This window comes from Periophthalmus magnuspinnatus, chromosome 12, assembly GCF_009829125.3.
Source record: "Periophthalmus magnuspinnatus isolate fPerMag1 chromosome 12, fPerMag1.2.pri, whole genome shotgun sequence".
Taxonomy (NCBI): Eukaryota; Metazoa; Chordata; class Actinopteri; order Gobiiformes; family Gobiidae; genus Periophthalmus; species Periophthalmus magnuspinnatus.
In genome coordinates, this window is record NC_047137.1 from 6,439,445 (window position 1) to 6,457,947 (window position 18,503).

At 38.4% G+C, this 18,503-nt stretch overlaps 1 protein-coding gene across 1 annotated transcript; it reads left to right on the forward strand.

Moving 5' to 3' along the window:
• Nucleotides 1–1,319: 1,319 nt before the first annotated feature.
• On the forward strand, nt 1,320–18,470 carry LOC117379216 (chondroitin sulfate proteoglycan 4-like). The gene is made up of 22 exons (XM_033975894.2): nt 1,320–1,380; nt 3,042–3,205; nt 4,066–5,154; nt 6,335–6,733; nt 6,806–6,927; nt 7,430–7,538; nt 7,630–8,958; nt 9,450–9,542; nt 9,609–10,106; nt 10,171–10,263; nt 10,707–10,892; nt 11,145–11,327; nt 11,513–11,689; nt 11,758–11,956; nt 12,028–12,159; nt 12,539–12,714; nt 12,894–13,086; nt 13,156–13,327; nt 13,940–14,330; nt 14,555–14,707; nt 15,008–15,589; nt 16,044–18,470. The coding sequence occupies exons 1-22, from the start codon at nt 1,320–1,322 to the stop codon at nt 17,133–17,135; spliced, it is 7,593 nt and encodes a 2,530-aa protein (XP_033831785.1). The 3' UTR covers nt 17,136–18,470.
• Nucleotides 18,471–18,503: the final 33 nt, after the last annotated feature.

An 18,503-nucleotide genomic window follows, 5' to 3' on the forward strand; every position in this document is an offset into this window, starting at 1 on the left:
TGCTTTTCCCATGCAGGCGTCAGAGAGCATTTATGATGTTTTCCATTACCTTAATTTGTTTAAATATAGAAAGGCAGTCACTTACAAAATCCCAGTTTGACGTCAGTGAATTTGAAGATATGGAAACTGGTTGTGCTCACGATGTTCTTGTTCAGAAGTAACAGGAGAATTAGCCTACATTTCATTAGATTAGGTTATAGGACTGTTGTTAATAACCATAACCATAACCACAACCATAACCATTAAACTATCGGAACACTTTGTTTATCTATACAGTTACAGATTCTCTATCTATCTATACAGTTTCTCCTTCAGTCATTTTGAGCTGGATTTCTAAGAGCAGAACAAATGGACACGAAATGTAGGTTACATGCAGATGAATGGACATTAAATCAGGATGTGGAAGAAATTGGTTGGACAGCATTACATAACATGTGCAGTATGTACCCAAACAGGACATGACCTAAAGGCTGCCCTAGTTTTGGAGACAACAGTTGTGATATAAGAGTTAGTTATTGTTGGTTTGATTTGTAATGTGACAAATGAAAATGTGGAGAAGACAAACATCCTCATTTAGCAAAGAAAATACATTAATTTGGCTAACTAAACAATAAACTAAACTAAAGACAAATTGTAGAGTGATACTTTATTGAGACTTTATTTTTATTTTATTATATATTTATTTTAGCAGTTCTTACTTCTGTGCACAATTGACTCAAGTTAACCCCTGGGTTATCTTGAGTCATGCATTAAACACTGACTATGGTGACCCCTTGTGGATTAAAAGGACATGATACCATTGAAATGTCTTGAACTTTCTGTTTTTAGCATGATGAGATAACAAATGTAGCTCAGGAACAACAGTAACCATATTATGTATGTTATTATTGTAGAATATAGAATGCTTTAATACACAAAAAGTATTTATGAAATCATAGCGATCATCATATGAGTGAGTTATATTTACCTTAAGAATGGGCAATTTGACAGTTTTCCCCCTCATATTGATCGTTCTTGATTAAAATGTGATTAATTGCACAGCCTTAGTTTACATTTGGATTCAATATTGTTTAAACAAATATAGTACCAGCTCCCTCGTGTGTCCAAGTGAAGCATAACAACATCAGCAGACCTGACTAAGGGCTGCTGCTCGATCTGTGGGCGGGGCCAGTGAGCTTTACCTCTCAGCACTTTGCAGGTATAGTTTTCAAAGCAGTGAATCCAGAGCATGGGAGTGTGCTGTTGTTACTGCAGTTGGGCCAGAATCAGACAGGAATAACTATGGAGTGTAGAATGAAGCCAGTGTGACCTATGCAACCATGAGGAGTTTTGGGACTCATGTTTTTATATTGCTAGTTATTGTTCTGGGAGTTAATGGAGGTAAGGGGCTGCTCAATATTATTTCAAAAAGTACTGATTTGTGTGCTGCATTAACTGATAAAGCTGCTTAGTAAGAAAAAAAATGATTACCGTTCCATGGTGGTTCAATAAGTATTTCCTTAAAGATTGAAGTAAAATAATCTGTTTGTTGCAGGCCTTTATTAATCCAGATTAATGATGCAGGCAAGTATATGTTAACATGATGGGATACATTTTTGAGCTTTCTTGTAGGTCTGGATTTAAGCAACTGCCATATTTGCTCATACATTGATTGGGCTAGTTTGCAATGAAGTGTTTTTGAGTCAAATTTGTGTATATATAAAACAAAAACATTTGCGTTTTGTACAGTCTAATGTCCAAAGTTTTAGTACTCATATTTAACTATTCAAAGTTATACTAAATGTAGTAAATGAGTTAAAAATCGCAAATTTCATTCAGTCTTTGAAGAACAGGAACGGTCAGTGTTGTGTTTATTAGTACTGCATTTGGCAACAACTTGCATTTTATATGAATTACCAGCAGAGGTGTCTGTGGCAGTAGGAAGATTATATTATTAATCCAGTGTTCATGGCTTCCATAGAAACAGATTATGTATGGACCCTTAATCGTAGTGCAGAGGCATGCTGGGAGAAGTTGCTGACTGCCTGGTTTACTATAGCTACCTTACTACTACTTTACTATGAAATACAACCCTAATTATTTTAAGCAATATTATGTAAGGACATAATGTAGTATTGATATTACTGAATTATTTATGGCTAAGGTACTATTAACAGTTAGAGTGTGTTGTGAAATGTGTTAGAAATAAGTCAACATAGGCCTATATATAATGTTTATAAGATACATTACCAGTGTGAAGGGTTATTGTTTATTTTGTTTAGCAAAAATATTTAAATTATCAATTTTCCATAGCATAAGTGAGCGTAAAAGATTACTACTTGTAATACCACTCTTTGTTAAAAAAAAAAAAAGCTTTCATGTTAGTTTAAAAAAGTAACATTTTTCTGTTACTTTTTTTTTTTTTTTTTTTTAGCTATTTAGCTGTTTAGCTGTTTTAGCTGCAAATTTTCAGTCACCATCATGTGTTTAGTGATGAGGCTAAATTAACCTCCAATGACCTGTGACAGAGTGCATTAGCTCTCATTAATTGACTTCAGATAGAAGGTGTTAAGGGCAGGGCTGACACTATATTGACCAACTTCAGTGTCAATATCTTTAAATGGGATATTTTAGAATGTCCGGACAGATCAACACAGAATACAGATCACCACTTATTTGTCTGAAATACCAACAATGTTTGTGAAATATTTCCTGTGAATACATTTAATAGATTGCATTCAGGTTGTAGAATTTGACGATGGTGGACAGGGGCCTATATAACTATGGATTCACTGTTTTTTGAAAGAAATTTCCAACCTTAGGCTCCAAATGTCGAACCTTATCAATATTTATGGCTCCACTTTCTGAATAAATTCACTTTTGTTCATTTACACTGGCAGACAAGACATTCCATTTGAGTTTTTCACATGGATTGACACAGTAATTACAGAGATATTAACCATAAACCAGGCCAACAAATCTTCAATCCGACAGTTAAACAGTAAAGTCCCCGATAGAATTCTGACTTGATGTTAAAGCTTTCTCTGGATTTTTTTCTTCAGTTTCCTTCTATGGTGATGGCTACATCCACTTGCGGACAGTTGAGTCCTCGGTCCAGACCACTGTCCATGTCAGATTCAGGACCTCCTCTCCAACAGGGCTGCTGTTTCTGGCAGCCGGGACCAGGGACTTTTTACTGGTTGAGCTCATCTCGGGGTGCTTGCAGGTATTTTATATATCAGTAACTGAAAGTGGTACACATCAGAAAAGCATTTTAATAACCAACGATTGCATTTATGATTTATGCCAAATTGCCAAGAGGTGTTATTAGTGTCTGACAAAATAATTACAGCATACAGCATAGCAATATAAATAATATGAGAAATTGTCCCCAGGTCCATTGATCCCCATATATTAAGATATTTACTACTGTGAGGAGGGCCGGAGGGGGGACGCCATGCACACGTGTGGATGTCAGATAGCTCGCAGAGAAGAAAAATAAACCCTCTGGCATTGAGCTCACTTCAGAACAAGTTTCTTCTTGACTTTGGTTTGAAGTGGTTGAGCCAATGTTCACTGGTAGGATAGGAGTTAAGTTTATTTTTTGGCTTCTACCTTTTCATTTAATTAAAAAATGTTAAAATGAAGCTAATAACATTGTTGTCCTGCACTATGGATGAGGTCCCAGTCTGTAAGTGTTTCTGTGTTGAGAATCCAACAGAAATTTGCTTAAATTTGTCAGTCAGTGTATTGGTGGAGGTTTAAATATCAGTCGGTATCAGTCACTTTTTTGGACAATTTTTATTAGACTTTTATGTTTTTTTCATAAAATGTGTAACTCCAGCACCTTGCCCATTATCCTTGAGTTGAATTCTCAGCTGAAAATCTCCACCTGCTCTTCACCCCCCATTCCTAATGCTTACTATCCTGTCCAGTAAAACAAGGGCCAAAAAAAAAGTTAAATCAATTAACTGATAACTATCAACTTTGTACTATCAATGATATGATAAAAAAAAATCCAACAATAGTTTGATTACGTTAGAAGTCTTATAATGCTTACAATGTTTATTTTTCTGTCCCATTTAGGTCCGGCTGGATTTGGGTTCCGGTGAGCGCTCTCTCCTCTCCGAAAAGCATCTCCATCTCAATGATCTGGCGTGGCACTCCATGCAGCTGACCCACGACCGCCATAACATCACCCTAACAGTAGACCGCAACTCTCATATCAACCTCCACCTGCCTGGCCCTGATCTGGAACTCAGTGTCAACGATGGCTTATTTGTTGGTAACAAAGCATGGCTAACCCACCCCTATCTCCTAACCAGCACTCTTGGATTCAGGGGCTGCATGGACGAAGTGGTTTTCAATGAGCATAACTTACTGTCCAGTCTTAGGCCCTATTCTGGTTATAAAAGCGTTTACGAGGTTTCTCTTGGATGCAGCCCACAGTTCTCAGCCACTGAAGAAGATCCTGTTAGCTTATATAGTTCTAAATCTTTCATTGCTCTTCCAACGTGGGAGGTGCCACAAGAGGGGGTGTTCAAATGTGAACTCTACCCCTCTGCAGGAGAAACAGATGGAGTAGTTTTATATAGCTTAGGTAATCACAGAGTGTTTGTTGCCATAGAGATCCAAAATGGTCACCTGATGGCTACAGTCGGGAAAGGAAAGATCAAAATGAAGTTGCGTTCTTTGTTGCAACTTAAAAGTACTTCTACATGGTATCCAATCGAGCTACGTCTGCTGCCCCAAAAAATGCAACTCAAAGTGGGGGAAGAATTACTGACGACCAATCTCACCACAGAACTTCAGTCAATTCAACTCAAAGGAAATCTGTATATTGGTGGTCTAAGCGAACAGGCAAGATTAGAGGCAAGGCGAAGTGGACAGCTATCTATTCAGCCAGAGGGACAACTTGGCTCTTTTAAAGGGTGTTTAAGAGAAATTAACATCAATGGACAAAAAACAGGACTCCCCTATGCAACTGTTACAAAGGATGTGACCATAGAATGCGATAAAAGATATGCCACATCAAGTCCAACAGAGTCTACCAAAATGGATGTTACTACTGCACAACCAGTCGTCAACACCAGGAAGCACCAACAGTTTCTGGTCCTCAAAAAGTTAGAGCTGGCAGAAGGAGCACGAGCAACTCTAGAACCAAAACATATTAAGGTAATTTTGCATTTTGCACAGGTACATAGTTCAGGTACATAGCAGTTAATGAAAAAGAAAAAAATATATAGATAACTAAAAATTATCATTTAGTTATACAAGACTAACTAGTCAGACCTTTACAGCAGTTGCATGGTAACAGAATGGAAATTACAGGGTAACTGGGAATGACGGTGGATACATGCCTTTGCTGCCCTGTTTATAAATTACTGCCCAGAAAATACTAACCATGTTTTCTCTTCATACTTGGTGACTGAGGTCAAGATTAATGATATTGCCATGACATAAAGTAGGATATGCTGTACTATTTTAATTCTCTCTTGTTACTGTTGTAAAGTAAAATGTGTATGTGTGCCAAATAAGACAAAGAAAAGTAACATTTGAGTTAACCCTAAGATGATATTGGATAACTTTATTCTGCTTCTTAGATTATTAGGCCTGTCATGATAACAATATATTGCTGAAGGAAATATGGAAGATAAATGATAATACTGAAACTAATTTATGTCACTGACACAATAACCCTGAAGTAGAATTGTGCCCCAAAACTGTTCTAAATGTGTTTTTTAACCATGTCATACAAACTACAATAAATAAATAAATAGCAGAATGAAACTCTTTAGTAGTTAGTTTGTGTTTATTAAAAAAGTTTAGAGAAGTTACTTATTCAACCCTCTACAGCTCAAATCTTGTTGTAATACAGAAAAATAACAACATTTTCCCCACTAATACAAAGAAAAAGCATCCATGATAAATATTGACACCCAAAAATTATTGTTCCATCTAACATAAATTGAACAATAACTCGATATATAGTGATTATCGTGACAGGCCTATAGATTATAATATTTAGGAATTATCCGATGTGCATTGTTTTAGTAAAGCAAAGTTCACAAATTAACATTTCACAAATTACTAACAAAATGTGTTGATTTGGGATATAAAATAATTAGCAACATGAGTAAACATATAGCCATATTTTTTGCCAAATTGCTCTTTTTAAAAAATTTTTTATTCATTAGTATAATCAAAAAGACCAATCTGATGCACTGGGGACAAACTGAGTATGACACCCATGCTTACTATTATTTCTTCATGTCCCCTTTGAATTGGATAAATAAAAATGAGTGATGCAAATTACAAATGCAGTGTATGTATTTAAAATGTTCTTAATTTCTAGGTTAACCTAAATTACCGAAAACTACAAATCCACCCATCCCAGCTGATGTTCCATGTGGAAGCCCAGCCCATCCATGGTCACCTCCGCTTGGACCTCCTTCCCAGCTCTGATCTATATACAGATGGAGATCAGGAGATGGCTGGATCAGAGAGAGATCTGACCTTCAGCATGGTGGACCTTTGGCAGGGCCGGATCATCTACGTCCACAGTGGATCTGAGGAGCCCAGTGACTTCTTCATGTTCTCAGTCTTCAGTAGCGGGAAAAAAGAACTCCCTCTGTTTCTGAAAGGCAACCGTCTACACCGCTTTGACATCAGCATCAGTCCTGTCAATGATGCTCCAGTGCTGAGTCTGCCAGAGGGAAACCTGTTCACAATGTTGGAAAATGCCAAAAGACAGGTCGATACATTTGTATAAGATATAGTTTAATATTCTGTGACTTATTGGCTAATACATTTGCAAAACCTGCAGCTAACAACAGAAGTGCTAAGAGTAACTGATCCAGACAGTGCTCCAGAGGTCTTGGTGTTTAACTCACTGGCAGATATAAGAACTGAAGCGGGATACCTAGAGCACCAGGACTACCCTGACAGGTTAGTATATCATATTGGTTTAAAAAAAAAAAAAATTAAGTCATTTTAGTTTTAGTTACTTCTTTTTCTTCTTTCTGCCCACTTCAAAAAGAAAGTGTAGATACCTGTTCTCAAATATAGTGATGTAAAAAAAGTAAAGTACAGATACATTAAAAAAAAAAGGTATTTTTTCTTAACCTTTTACTATTGCTTATACGTACGTGCATTGTTTCTGTTTTATCAGAACATATTTACATTATTTACAAAATTACACTGAATGTTTTTTTTTTTTAAATATTGCATATTGCAAGTTTGACAAGCCTCTTAAAATCTACACTGGGGTTATTATTTGTTCACTCTACACTTGGTGGTGTTAAGCTACTTCTGAATCTACAACTGCCTTGGGGTAGACTGATTGACACAGTGACAAAGCATGCTCTGGTCTAAGCTGGGGTCAAAACACCAATCCTTGTTGGATGAAAACGTGCTGCCCCATTTACTTTCTTTTTCTTGTGTCTTATAGGCCCATCAATATATTCTCATTGCAAGACCTGAATAACAATAAGATAAGCTTTGTGCACAGTGGGGTTCCAAACTCCAGACTGCCATTGCGAGTTAGTGATGGAGAAAAGGTTAGTACATCTAGACTCTTACACAATATGAACATTGGAATATAATTATAAAATATCAAAATTAAAATGTTCATCTTTACTTACCACCCAGGTCAGCAACACTGTCACTTTAAGGATCATGGCTGTACCTCTTGAATACAAACTTGTCAACAACTCTGGTTTGGAGGCGGGCCAAGGCAAAGCAGCTATTATTTCAACCAATCAGCTCGCTGTTCAAGTCAAAGCTGCAGACCAGGGATTAGACATTCGCTATGACGTCACCGAGCTGCCTCAATACGGCAACATCCAGAGGCTGCACTCCAGTGGCGAATGGAAATCCACAACTTCCTTCTCCCAAAAACTTTTACAAAAGGAACGCATCAGATATCTCAACACGTACTATGGTATTCAAAGTCAAAACAATGCCACGGACCAGTTTAAATGTAAAGTTAACATTGGCTCACATGTTACAGAGGAGATAGTAGTCCCTGTACTAGTACATTGGATAAACTTTAAGGTAACAAGAAGCAAAATGGAACTAAATGGTATTCAGGAAGCCATTATAACTCCGGAAGATCTTCACGCTATTTCCAAAGGTGTCAAACTAAATGATAGCGAGCTACATTTTAGGCTGTTAACCGTTGTTAAAAAAGGCCAGGTGTATTTTAACAACACAATTCTTCAAATAAATTCAACTTTTAGCCAGAAGAATATCACAGATGGTTTGATAAAGTATAAACTTCTCAACAAAGTTCAAGAAGATACAAGAGATACATTTAGTTTTCAGTTATTCACACCACAAGCTTATTCAGCCATTTATGACTTTAGAATTAACATTAGGGCAGAGTCGAATACTGTTACTGTACAAAACAAAGGACTTTCCATTTTAGAAGGAGCGAGTAAAGTTATCACACAGGATGTCTTATTCACTCACACAGCAAGTAACCGAGAAGTTCAATACAAAGTCATAACATCTCCAAGAAATGGTTATTTAAGAAGGATAAATCTCTCCAACTCAACTTCCATCAATGACAATATCAAAACATTCACAAATCAAGATGTAATGCAGGAAAGAATTATGTACGTGCATGATGACAGTGAAACCCAGCAGGACTTCTTCACGTTTCAAATAGTAGTTTTCAAACCACAGAAGCATGGAGTCAAGAAGGAGGACAGGGACCCAGAGGAGCATAGGTTCAATATTTCAGTGCAGCTTGTCAATGATCAGAAGCCAGTACGAGTGGTAGATAAAGTTTTCCATGTGGCGCGGGACGGACAGAAGTTGGTGACTGTGAACGACCTGCGTTTTCGGGATGAGGACTCAGATTTTGATGACAGCTGGTTGGTCTACACTCGGAGGGGGATTCCTATGGGGGAGCTGGTACGGGCCAGTGATACCAACCACAAGGTGTATGAGTTCACACAGCGGGATCTTGAGCAGGTTAGCATTGTTGTTTGAAAATAATAATTATTTAACTCTCGTATTACTCAACTTTAAAATACAGTAAATAGTTCTACTGAAACTAACTAACTAATTTGTTGTCTCATTTTATTTTACTTGGATGTTAAAGGTGGTGTTGATCTACCCTCTTCTGTAAAATCATGTATTTTTCTAGCACTTTTTCTGTATAAAAAGGTGTTTTTGCATGAACTCCTGTGCAGGTGTAGTCTTGTGAGTGCAGTTTGGGTCAGATAGATACGCAATAGTTTTGAGAGCTTTTGCTACACCTACTTTTATTCAACTAATCAGCAAGACATTTAGCCAAGAATTTCTTTAGTTGATAACAGCCTTAATAAAAACCTTGGAGTCAATGCTAGAATAGGTGCATGTCCAGGAATGTTTTAGCTACATTTTATTTTTGAAATGTTTTGAAATACATGTGGAAAAAGTGTCAAGCTTGTTTGACATTAGTCTCACATCTAATCTTTCAGAATAAAGTCTTGTTCATCCACAGAGGAGTGAGTTCTGGACGTTTTGTGCTCTTTGTGACTGATGGGAAACACTACGTCTCTACGCTACTGGAGGTAAGGATCAACGCTATTAATGTATACATCAACATATGTATTAATTGCGATTTATATTTATTGCAGGTAATGGCTCAAGATCCTTACTTACAAGTGGAAAACAATACAGGCATCATGGTGCAACGCAGTGGAGTCACTATCTTAACATCAGCCAACCTCAGTGTCGTCAGCAATCTGGACATTAGAGACCCAGAGGAAGTGACATATGAAGTGTTCCTCCCTCCGGACCATGGCCTCCTCCACTTTATTGACAAAGATTTTGAGCCTGTAACAGAGGCAGATGCTGTCTCTACATTTACTCAGCAGGATTTGGTGAATGGAAGATTGGCTTATCATCATGATGGAAGCCAGGAGTTGTTTGATATGTTCAATGTGACAGCCAGAGCCAAAGAAGGTAGTGCAGGCCATGGTTCAAACACAGGGAGGAGAGAAGTTAATTTGGACATTGGAATACCAGTGAGAATTTACCTTGAGAGCCACCAGAGGGCGCCAACGGTCCTCACAATTCAACCAGTGGTGGTGGAGGAGGGTTGCAGTATCTCCATTAGCAGAAAATATTTAGAGGTTAGCATCGGTTGATCTTAAATAGCAGCAAACCATATAAAATAACTGTGCTTTCCTTTGTAAGGTGGTCCATGAGAATAGTCCAGCATCAGAGATAGTTTTCACTGTTAAAAGTCCTCCCTCATTTGGTTCAATCAAAAGGAATTCATCAGACCAGGTTGAGTATTATTTCATTCTTAATATATTGTCTTAACTTGTTTTAACTTGGACATTCACATACGGTACATGCAGTATCATGGCCCGTCACTTTCCTTGCATAGTATGGCTTCATTATACTAATATACACATTCTCTCTGAAAAGTTTGATAATGCCAAGAATTCATACAGCACCTTTCAATATATCAAAAGTGTTTTACATTGCATTATTCATTCATTTTATGCTCAGTATAAAATTGATGGTTTCAATCTTCAACTTCCCACATTCTGGAGCATAAATACACTTATAGTTTTTTACAATTTATTATGGTTGCACTTTACTTCTCTGTAGTCCAAGCATTTCAGAACTGAATGACAATATTTTCATTCTAGTAAGGTTTGTAACTTGTAGATGTTGTATTGATAACTATTATCAACATTTGTTTTGTATTTTTTGTTCTGTAGGGAAATACAGGGCTGGCATTGTCATCCTTTACCCAAGAAGATATTAACCAGGGTTTCATTGTTTACCATCAAAATGGTTCAGAACGCACAAATGACTCAATTCTACTGGAAGTAACTAATGGAATGACCGCAGTTGGACCCATCAGGCTGGAGGTTGATATCATACCTCTACTTCTGCCACTACAGGTATCATCTTCACAAGACAGGCTCACTGTTTTTGAAAGAAATCTCCTGTGCAAAATGTGCAGATGCTGGGCCCCCAAACATATCATATTAGTCTTTTTTACAATCCCACTTGTATGATTGTAAAGTGCTGTTTTTGTTCATCATAAAATTCATTCTTACCCTCCATCTCAATTTTAACAATAGGAATGTTGTCATGCCATGTGAACACAACCTATTACTAATGCACTGAATGCTATTTCTCTCATTCTCTAGGTGTCAGATTTGAGTTTGGATGAAGGATCGTCACTCATACTAACTCCTGACATTATCAAAGTCAACAGTCATCACTTTACAGGGATGAACTTCCTATATGAGGTGGTTGCTCCACCTAGACATGGACATCTGGAGCACAGCGGAATTCCAGGAATGTCCATAACTGCATTCACTCACTCTGAGGTAGTGTCATGAAAACTATGCCATATGGGAAGACTATAGACTCAGGATATTGTAATTCCTGACCAATCAGAACTGTTGTTCTGTGTCCCCCTAAAAATCCTGTTAGCTCTCTAAATTGTCACAATTTAGGTAAAGTTCTAACCAGACAACACATTATATAAATGTACATATTTTTCTGTTTCTAGATGGAACGTGAGCTCATCTCTTACATCCACGATGGAAGTGAAACTCTCACTGACGACTTCAATCTGATGGCAAATCAAACTGAAGTCAGGAAGCACAGTTTGCCCTGTACAGTTCATATTGATATTACACCTGTGAATGATGAAAGCCCTACTGTTACCGTTAACAAAGGGTTAAAGGTTGGTAATGATGGCACTACTGCATAATTGTAGATACTATTGGCCTCATTTGTTTAATTTTTTTTTAGATGTGGGTGGGTTCTGTCACTGAAATATCTGTGAATGACCTCAGTGCAGAGGACTTGGATACTCCATCTGTGGGGCTGGAGTTTGTGGTCACTCCGCCCAGCAACGGCCACCTGGCTCTGAAGAGCGCCCCCTCCAGGCATATCCTCAACTTCACACAGTACCACATAGAAACAGGACATCTTGTATTTGTGCACAGTGGTAAATGCACAGAAAATATAAAAACTCGAAATGTGTTTTTTTAATCATTTATTAGTTGCTTTTCTTTACAGGTGCTATGACTGGTGGTTTTCACTTTCAAGTGAATGATGGTGTCCACTTTGCTCCTCGTCAGATTTTTAGCACCACTGCACATTCACTAGACTTGACTCTTCAAAAGAATCACCCATTAAAGGTTTATCCAGGTATAACTATGGGGGAAATTAATATATTGTATAATGTAAGGGGTAGGCTGTAATTAAATAATACTCACTAATTAATTAAGCCCAGAAGAAGGCCACATGCAGATGTGCCTTGACAGAGTATGAGTGCCTATCTTGTGTTTTGTTTTCTAGTATGAAACTATTGTTCATCAAAAAAGGTGACAATGTCAAGCTATAATAAATAGCATAATCTATGTTTAACATTATGGTATATGAGGTAAATAGTAACAAGAGTGAAGGCAGGTGAAAATGTGTTATCTCTATACATAAACTAAACTATGAACACCACAACTCTACATGAATGCAGCAACTAAGCTACTGAACTTTTCCTTTCCATTTCTTTATCTTTGTTTGCATGTAGGCTCAGTCACTCCCATCACAGAGCAACAGCTTCAGGTGGTCACCAGTGACATCAGCCACATGAACAGGAATCACTCTGTGGTGTTTGCCATCACAACGCCTCCTAAACTGGGCCGCTTAGTCCAGCGCTTGTCAGACAACTCCACACGGAACATCTCAATATTCACTCAAAATATGGTATTTATTGTGTTCTCTCTCCTCCTACCTTTAAAGGAGACTCTATGTTTAAATATTTATATCTAGACACTGCATGAGAACAAAGATCACATCTGCATTAAATGAATAATGAGTCAGTTAAAAAATGTTTCCCCTTGTTGACATATTAAATCTATCTTCTATCTATCTATCTTTTTCAGTTAAATGCAGGTCAAGTACTGTATCAACAAACCAAGCCTGAGATGGTTGGATGGTCGGCCACAGACACTTTCTTGTTCACCGTGTCCTTGCCCCCTGCTTTCCTCCCTCCACAAACCTTCTCCATCATTGTCTCCTATCAGGGTAATGAGAATCACGACCAATCATATAAGACCGAGTTACTAAACAATGCTGGTAAGTAATAATACATAATAAGCAAAAATCCTTAAGCACCTTTATTACCTTAATGTTTTGTCTGTTCAGGTGCAGTGGTGGCTGAGGGGGGCAGGGTGAAAATTGACAGATCTAAACTTGATGCCACAAATCTAATCATGAAACTACCAGACACTCAGCAAAAAGGCCATCACATTATGTACAGTTTGATTTCTCTGCCAAAGCATGGAGTTCTGTCTATCCAGGGACAAAATCTAACCAGGTACTACTTTTATTTGGATACTCAAATGGTATTATCATATTTCCCTTTGTAATAATCAATATATGCCCAACCTACATAATATTATTGTTAATTTAAAGGTCAAAACAATCAAAGGTTCAACTGTTCAACTGCTTATTCACCCTATTCCGCCATTGTCATTCTATTATTTTGCATGGGGCTGCTGATCTTGACAAGCAAATACGTTCTACAGGCACTATAAAGCCATTTTAAAGCCTCCCAGAGAATTGGTGCATTGTTGACATGTTGGTGCACATGAACATTGCACATTTGACAGAAATCAATGTACTTTATGTCATATTTTAAGACTTTTCTCAAATTTCCCACTGGTTAGAGAGCATTCCCACTCCCATGTTTAAAATCATACTATGGAACATTCTGGGCCAAGCAAAACAGCTCTATGTAGAGGAGCACCTTTTTATATTATGAACTTAAAATATTATTTGTTTTAATATTGTGTCATGTGTACTTGCTAATGTTGGTAATTATACCAACATTAGCAAGTACACTATCGTATTCCATTGTATTCTGTGGTATTACACCTTTATTGTGTCCAAGAGGAACTAATGCTTTCCTGCTTTTGGTTCCATCTAGGGACAAACTCGACTTTTCTCAGGCAACTCTAAACAAGCATGGCATCACTTATCTCCATGACGACTCTGAGACAACCAATGACAGCTTCACTTTCCGGGCTTGGGTGGCTCCTCTGGACATGTCCTCATCCTCTGCCCTCTCCTCTCTCAAAGCCCTCTCCTCTGAATCTTCCTCCTACTCCCCTTTGTACTCAGCCTCCTCATCTTCCCTGTCTCCATCTTTAGTAGACCAAGTGTCCCATAGCCACAGCAAATCCAAATTGGCGGTCACTGAAATGTTCAACATCACTGTGACTCCAGTGAACGACCACCCTCCACTCGTCAGGACTCGAGCCCCCAGCATGAAGGTTGTCGTGGGAGAGAGCGTCGTGCTTGGACCAGACTATCTTCAGGTAGGAAGGAATATTCATTATTTTTATTTTTTATATCTTTAGTTTATTTTCTAATAATCATCAGATGTAATGCCATCCATTTTCTTCCGCTTATCTGAGGCCAGATCACGGGGCAGTAGTCTCAGCAGGGACTCCCAGACTTCCCTTATTCCAGACACTTCCTCCACTCTGGGGTATCTGGGGAGATGTAATTCCATTGTACATAAATTCTTGTTCATTTCCAGGTAGAGGATCATGACACTCCCCCAGAGGAGCTACATTACATGGTGATCAGTAAGCCCAACAACGGCTACCTGACTCTGGGAGAAAGACCGGAGCCAGTGACCTCCTTCACACAATATGACGTCAACCATGGACGCCTACACTTCATACAGAAGGTGAATTCATAATTGAAGGACTTCCTAATGCAATACAAATTGTCAAAGAAGACAAATGCCTTTTGGGGGGTATTTAGTATTAACCTATAACATATGTGGATCATTATTTTTATGTTGTATTCTTTGTAAACTGCAATATTAATCTAAAACAACTTAATAATTGTGCCAGGTCAAATTATCTTTTCAAAACTGCAGAATCTCTTTCTAAATTCCAGTTATTGCAATGCAATTAAGTAAAGAGCAATGGGATAGGTAAAAACAGGAATATTTATAAATATATATATGAACCATTCTTTGCAGGGTGAACCATTAACTGGAGTCTTCTACTTCAACGTTACTGACGGCCATCATGGCCCGCTCTATAAACTCTTCAGCCTGGAGGTGGTCAAGCCTTCAGTTTTCATGGTGAACAACACTGGCCTCTCATTGGTCCAGGGAAAAACTGCTGTGGTTCTGACAACAAATCAGCTGTCAGCACAAACCAATAGTCGCCACCCGTCCAACATCACCTATACTGTTATCTCCAACCCCCACCACGGACGAATCGCAATCAACGACCAGGAAGTAAGCACCTTTTGTCATGAGGACCTGCAGTTTGGGCGTGTGGTGTATCACATGACTGACCTCAGCGAATCAGAGGACAGCTTTGAGATCTCGGTGTCGGCACATTCCCCTGGTGTGGAGTATGGGAACATCACAGCGCAAATGGTAACAGTAAATGTTCTACCCCTGATTTACCTGAGGGAACCAGTCCGAGTGCCCAGTGGGATAGCGGTCAAACTGGGCAAGGCCATGATAGACGCCTCAGAACTGGCCAGAATCAGCCGAGTGGACCCACTGTTTGAGGTGCTGTCTCCTCCAAAACATGGGAAACTGGTCAAGGTAAGTTCTGAAATTAAACATTAAAACTGAATGAGACAGTAGTTCCACATTTCCAAACCTGAAATCACATTATCTATTGAGGTATGCATTTGAATAAGCTATTTTTTATTGGTTAAAGCGTGTGCAGTAGTGGATTAAGGTTGGTGTGGGTTGTGGTGGAATGTGCACTGTGTAACTTTTCTGGTAGAGGATCTGCTATTTGCAGATGTTATTGCTTTTATAAGCCAAGACAATTTCTCTAAGGCCTGTTTCTCAAGATTTGCTTGTTTAGCAATAAAACACCTGTAATTTATTTATTTTATGCCATACCATGGAAGATTCTGGGAAAAGCAATAACATCTCCATGGAGATAAGCAGTTGGTGAACTCTCCAACCCAAAAGTTATATAGTGCACTCAAATTTAATCTTCAAACAATACATCCTCTCAGTTTATATATACCTTTTCTGTACACAGATGACCTACAACCCCAGCCAAGAATATGAAGTCCTCAAGTCATTCACTTTCCGAGATGTGGTCCAGGGCCGGGTTGCCATTGAGGAGACGCTCAGTGACAGTGACAGTATCCAGAGCAACAAATCCCTCCTCCCCACCAATCAAGGCCACGCCCCCGCTCTGCCTCTCAATGACTCCTTCACGTTCTTGGTTAGAGCTGGCAACGTCCAACCGGCAAAGGGGGAGCTCCACTTTACCATCTTACCCCATCACCAAATGCATTATGGGCCGGGAGGTGGGGGGCAGAAAGGAGAAAAGGCAAGTCGCAATTACACTACCACTCGCTTCCCCAGTCACAACCGAACAACAAGCGGAGAGAAAGGTCATCGAAAAGTTGGATTAACAACACCAAATGAGACCGGAGACAATTCGCACCCACATATTTTATCAAATAAAAATCACCACCATAATAAAACTCACCATAAGGGGCGAAATCATCACCGCTGGGGCAACCACACTCGAAGTGGGATACATGGGGGGAAATCAACCACTCAAAATCCTGCACAGCAAACTCCAAACCTGGACAAAACCAAACTGGAAAACCACGAAGACGTGCACCCTGTTTACTATGAAATCCTCCCCCGCCCTGCCTCCGACCCCCTGCTCATTATCCTACCCCTGTTAGCTTGTCTGCTTCTTATAGTCATCCTGGTAGTTTTGATTTTGGTTTTCCGTCATCGTAAGGAGAAACAAGCCCAGATTAGGCTTCTGCAGGAATTAGCAGCACTGCCTCCCATGTCCGAAGAAAGTGGTAGTCCAAGTTCGGGATGCGGAGAGAGGAGCATAGCCATGCCCAGTGTTGTAGTTACCCCTCTAGGACCATCCAGCTGTCCGACCTCTCCGAGAACACCCATAAGTCCCAGGAGAAGGAGCCTGGCACCCGGGATGACATTTTGGGGACCATTTGATGACGATGGGAATATTGTACAAAGGGAATTTCATGAGAAGAATAACCTAGTGCGGTGTAATGTTTATAGTTCTGAAGCATTTCAGAGTCCACTAAGGTCAAGATGCCCCACACCCTCTCTTAAAGACAGTCAGTACTGGGTTTAATGAGACCAAACTGAACAGGAACTGTGCCTTAGGTTTGATTAAGTATATGGAAAGAATTGTTAAGATTTGAATTTTTTTCCTCCTGTCTCTGTCATGAAGATAATGAACAATTATGGAAAAACAATTCACAAAAATGTGAATTGTTTTTCTGACAAATATTGCCATTGTGATTTTGTTCACAGTGTACAGTTTAAACTAATTTAAGATAACACTAGAAGCATTTTAAAGCATGTTTCAACAAACTCCTGGTATATAGATAAATGAAATGAAATGAAATAAATGAAAAGGTTCATTTTCTGTGTATTATTTCTGTAAACATGATGCTTACAAAAGTGGTTTGAAAACATTGTTTCTCAATAGTGAACAGTAACTGTTTAGCTTCGTGCAAATCCATTTGTCATGAGGTGTCTCTGTTTATAATAATTTTGTGTAGAGCAGAAGACTGTTTGAGTATGGATTTAAGGATTTTGCCAGAAAAAAACCAAACCCAAACATTGCAATAATTTGACACTGAGTATTTTTTTTGCCACCCTCAATGAATAATTTGCTTTTATGTTTGTACTTTACCAATCTGTTTTTTCCCTTGATAAAAAAAAATGGCAACATTGAAACTATTTCCAATATTGCAATAGTTTTGTACAACTGCATCTTTATAAATAAAATACACAGACTTTCCATTGCTGACTTGTGTAATAATGTGATCATTATTATAATGTCCCTCCAAAATCAGTGTCACCTATTGTGTAATCATATTTTCTGATAATTATGGAAAAAATCATGACAGTGAATGTGGAATCTGATCGAATAAACACAAGCAATGTCTAAATAATAAAGAAGCAGTAACCTGACCATGAGTTTGGTGTCACATGTCAGAGGTGCACTGCAGAGCTCAGCAGAAACATGTGGAAACAAGCTTGCACACACACATACATACATACCACTGCAAAGAGGACATCACAACCATGTCAGTCACAAGCACTTCAGAAAATAGGTTTTGTCTTCACAAACACAAGAATATGTAACACATGAAATGTTTATTCATTTGTACATATAGCATGTATATTGCAGTCATGATAAGTTATTTTATACTAAAAGAAGACACCAACAAACAGACATCAAAGTTACAAGTTTCAAAGGGATCTAAGCAGAGCTTTGTTTCATTCTATGACATGTTTCAACCCCCTCATGTTTGTCTGAGGCTGTGACATGTCTTGTCAACTTGTTTAAGTAGAACAACATGGAAAAGCAAAAGGACCTTGTTCATGTGAAATGATGACCACTGTTAGTGATCTATAATGTACTGTATACAGATTTGAAATGTAATGGAATGTTTTTGAAAATATTGTCTTAATATATTACAGTAGGCTT

What these genes read in the sequence shown, in the direction of transcription:
- LOC117379216 (XM_033975894.2), top strand. Translation starts at nt 1,320, where the DNA reads ATGAGGAGTTTTGGGACTCATGTTTTTATATTGCTAGTTATTGTTCTG. An exon ending in GAGTTAGTGATGGAGAAAAG is followed by an intron (nt 7,539 to 7,629) that starts GTTAGTACATCT and finishes CTTACCACCCAG; the next exon opens with GTCAGCAACACTGTCACTTT. An exon ending in CGAGTTACTAAACAATGCTG is followed by an intron (nt 13,087 to 13,155) that starts GTAAGTAATAAT and finishes TTGTCTGTTCAG; the next exon opens with GTGCAGTGGTGGCTGAGGGG.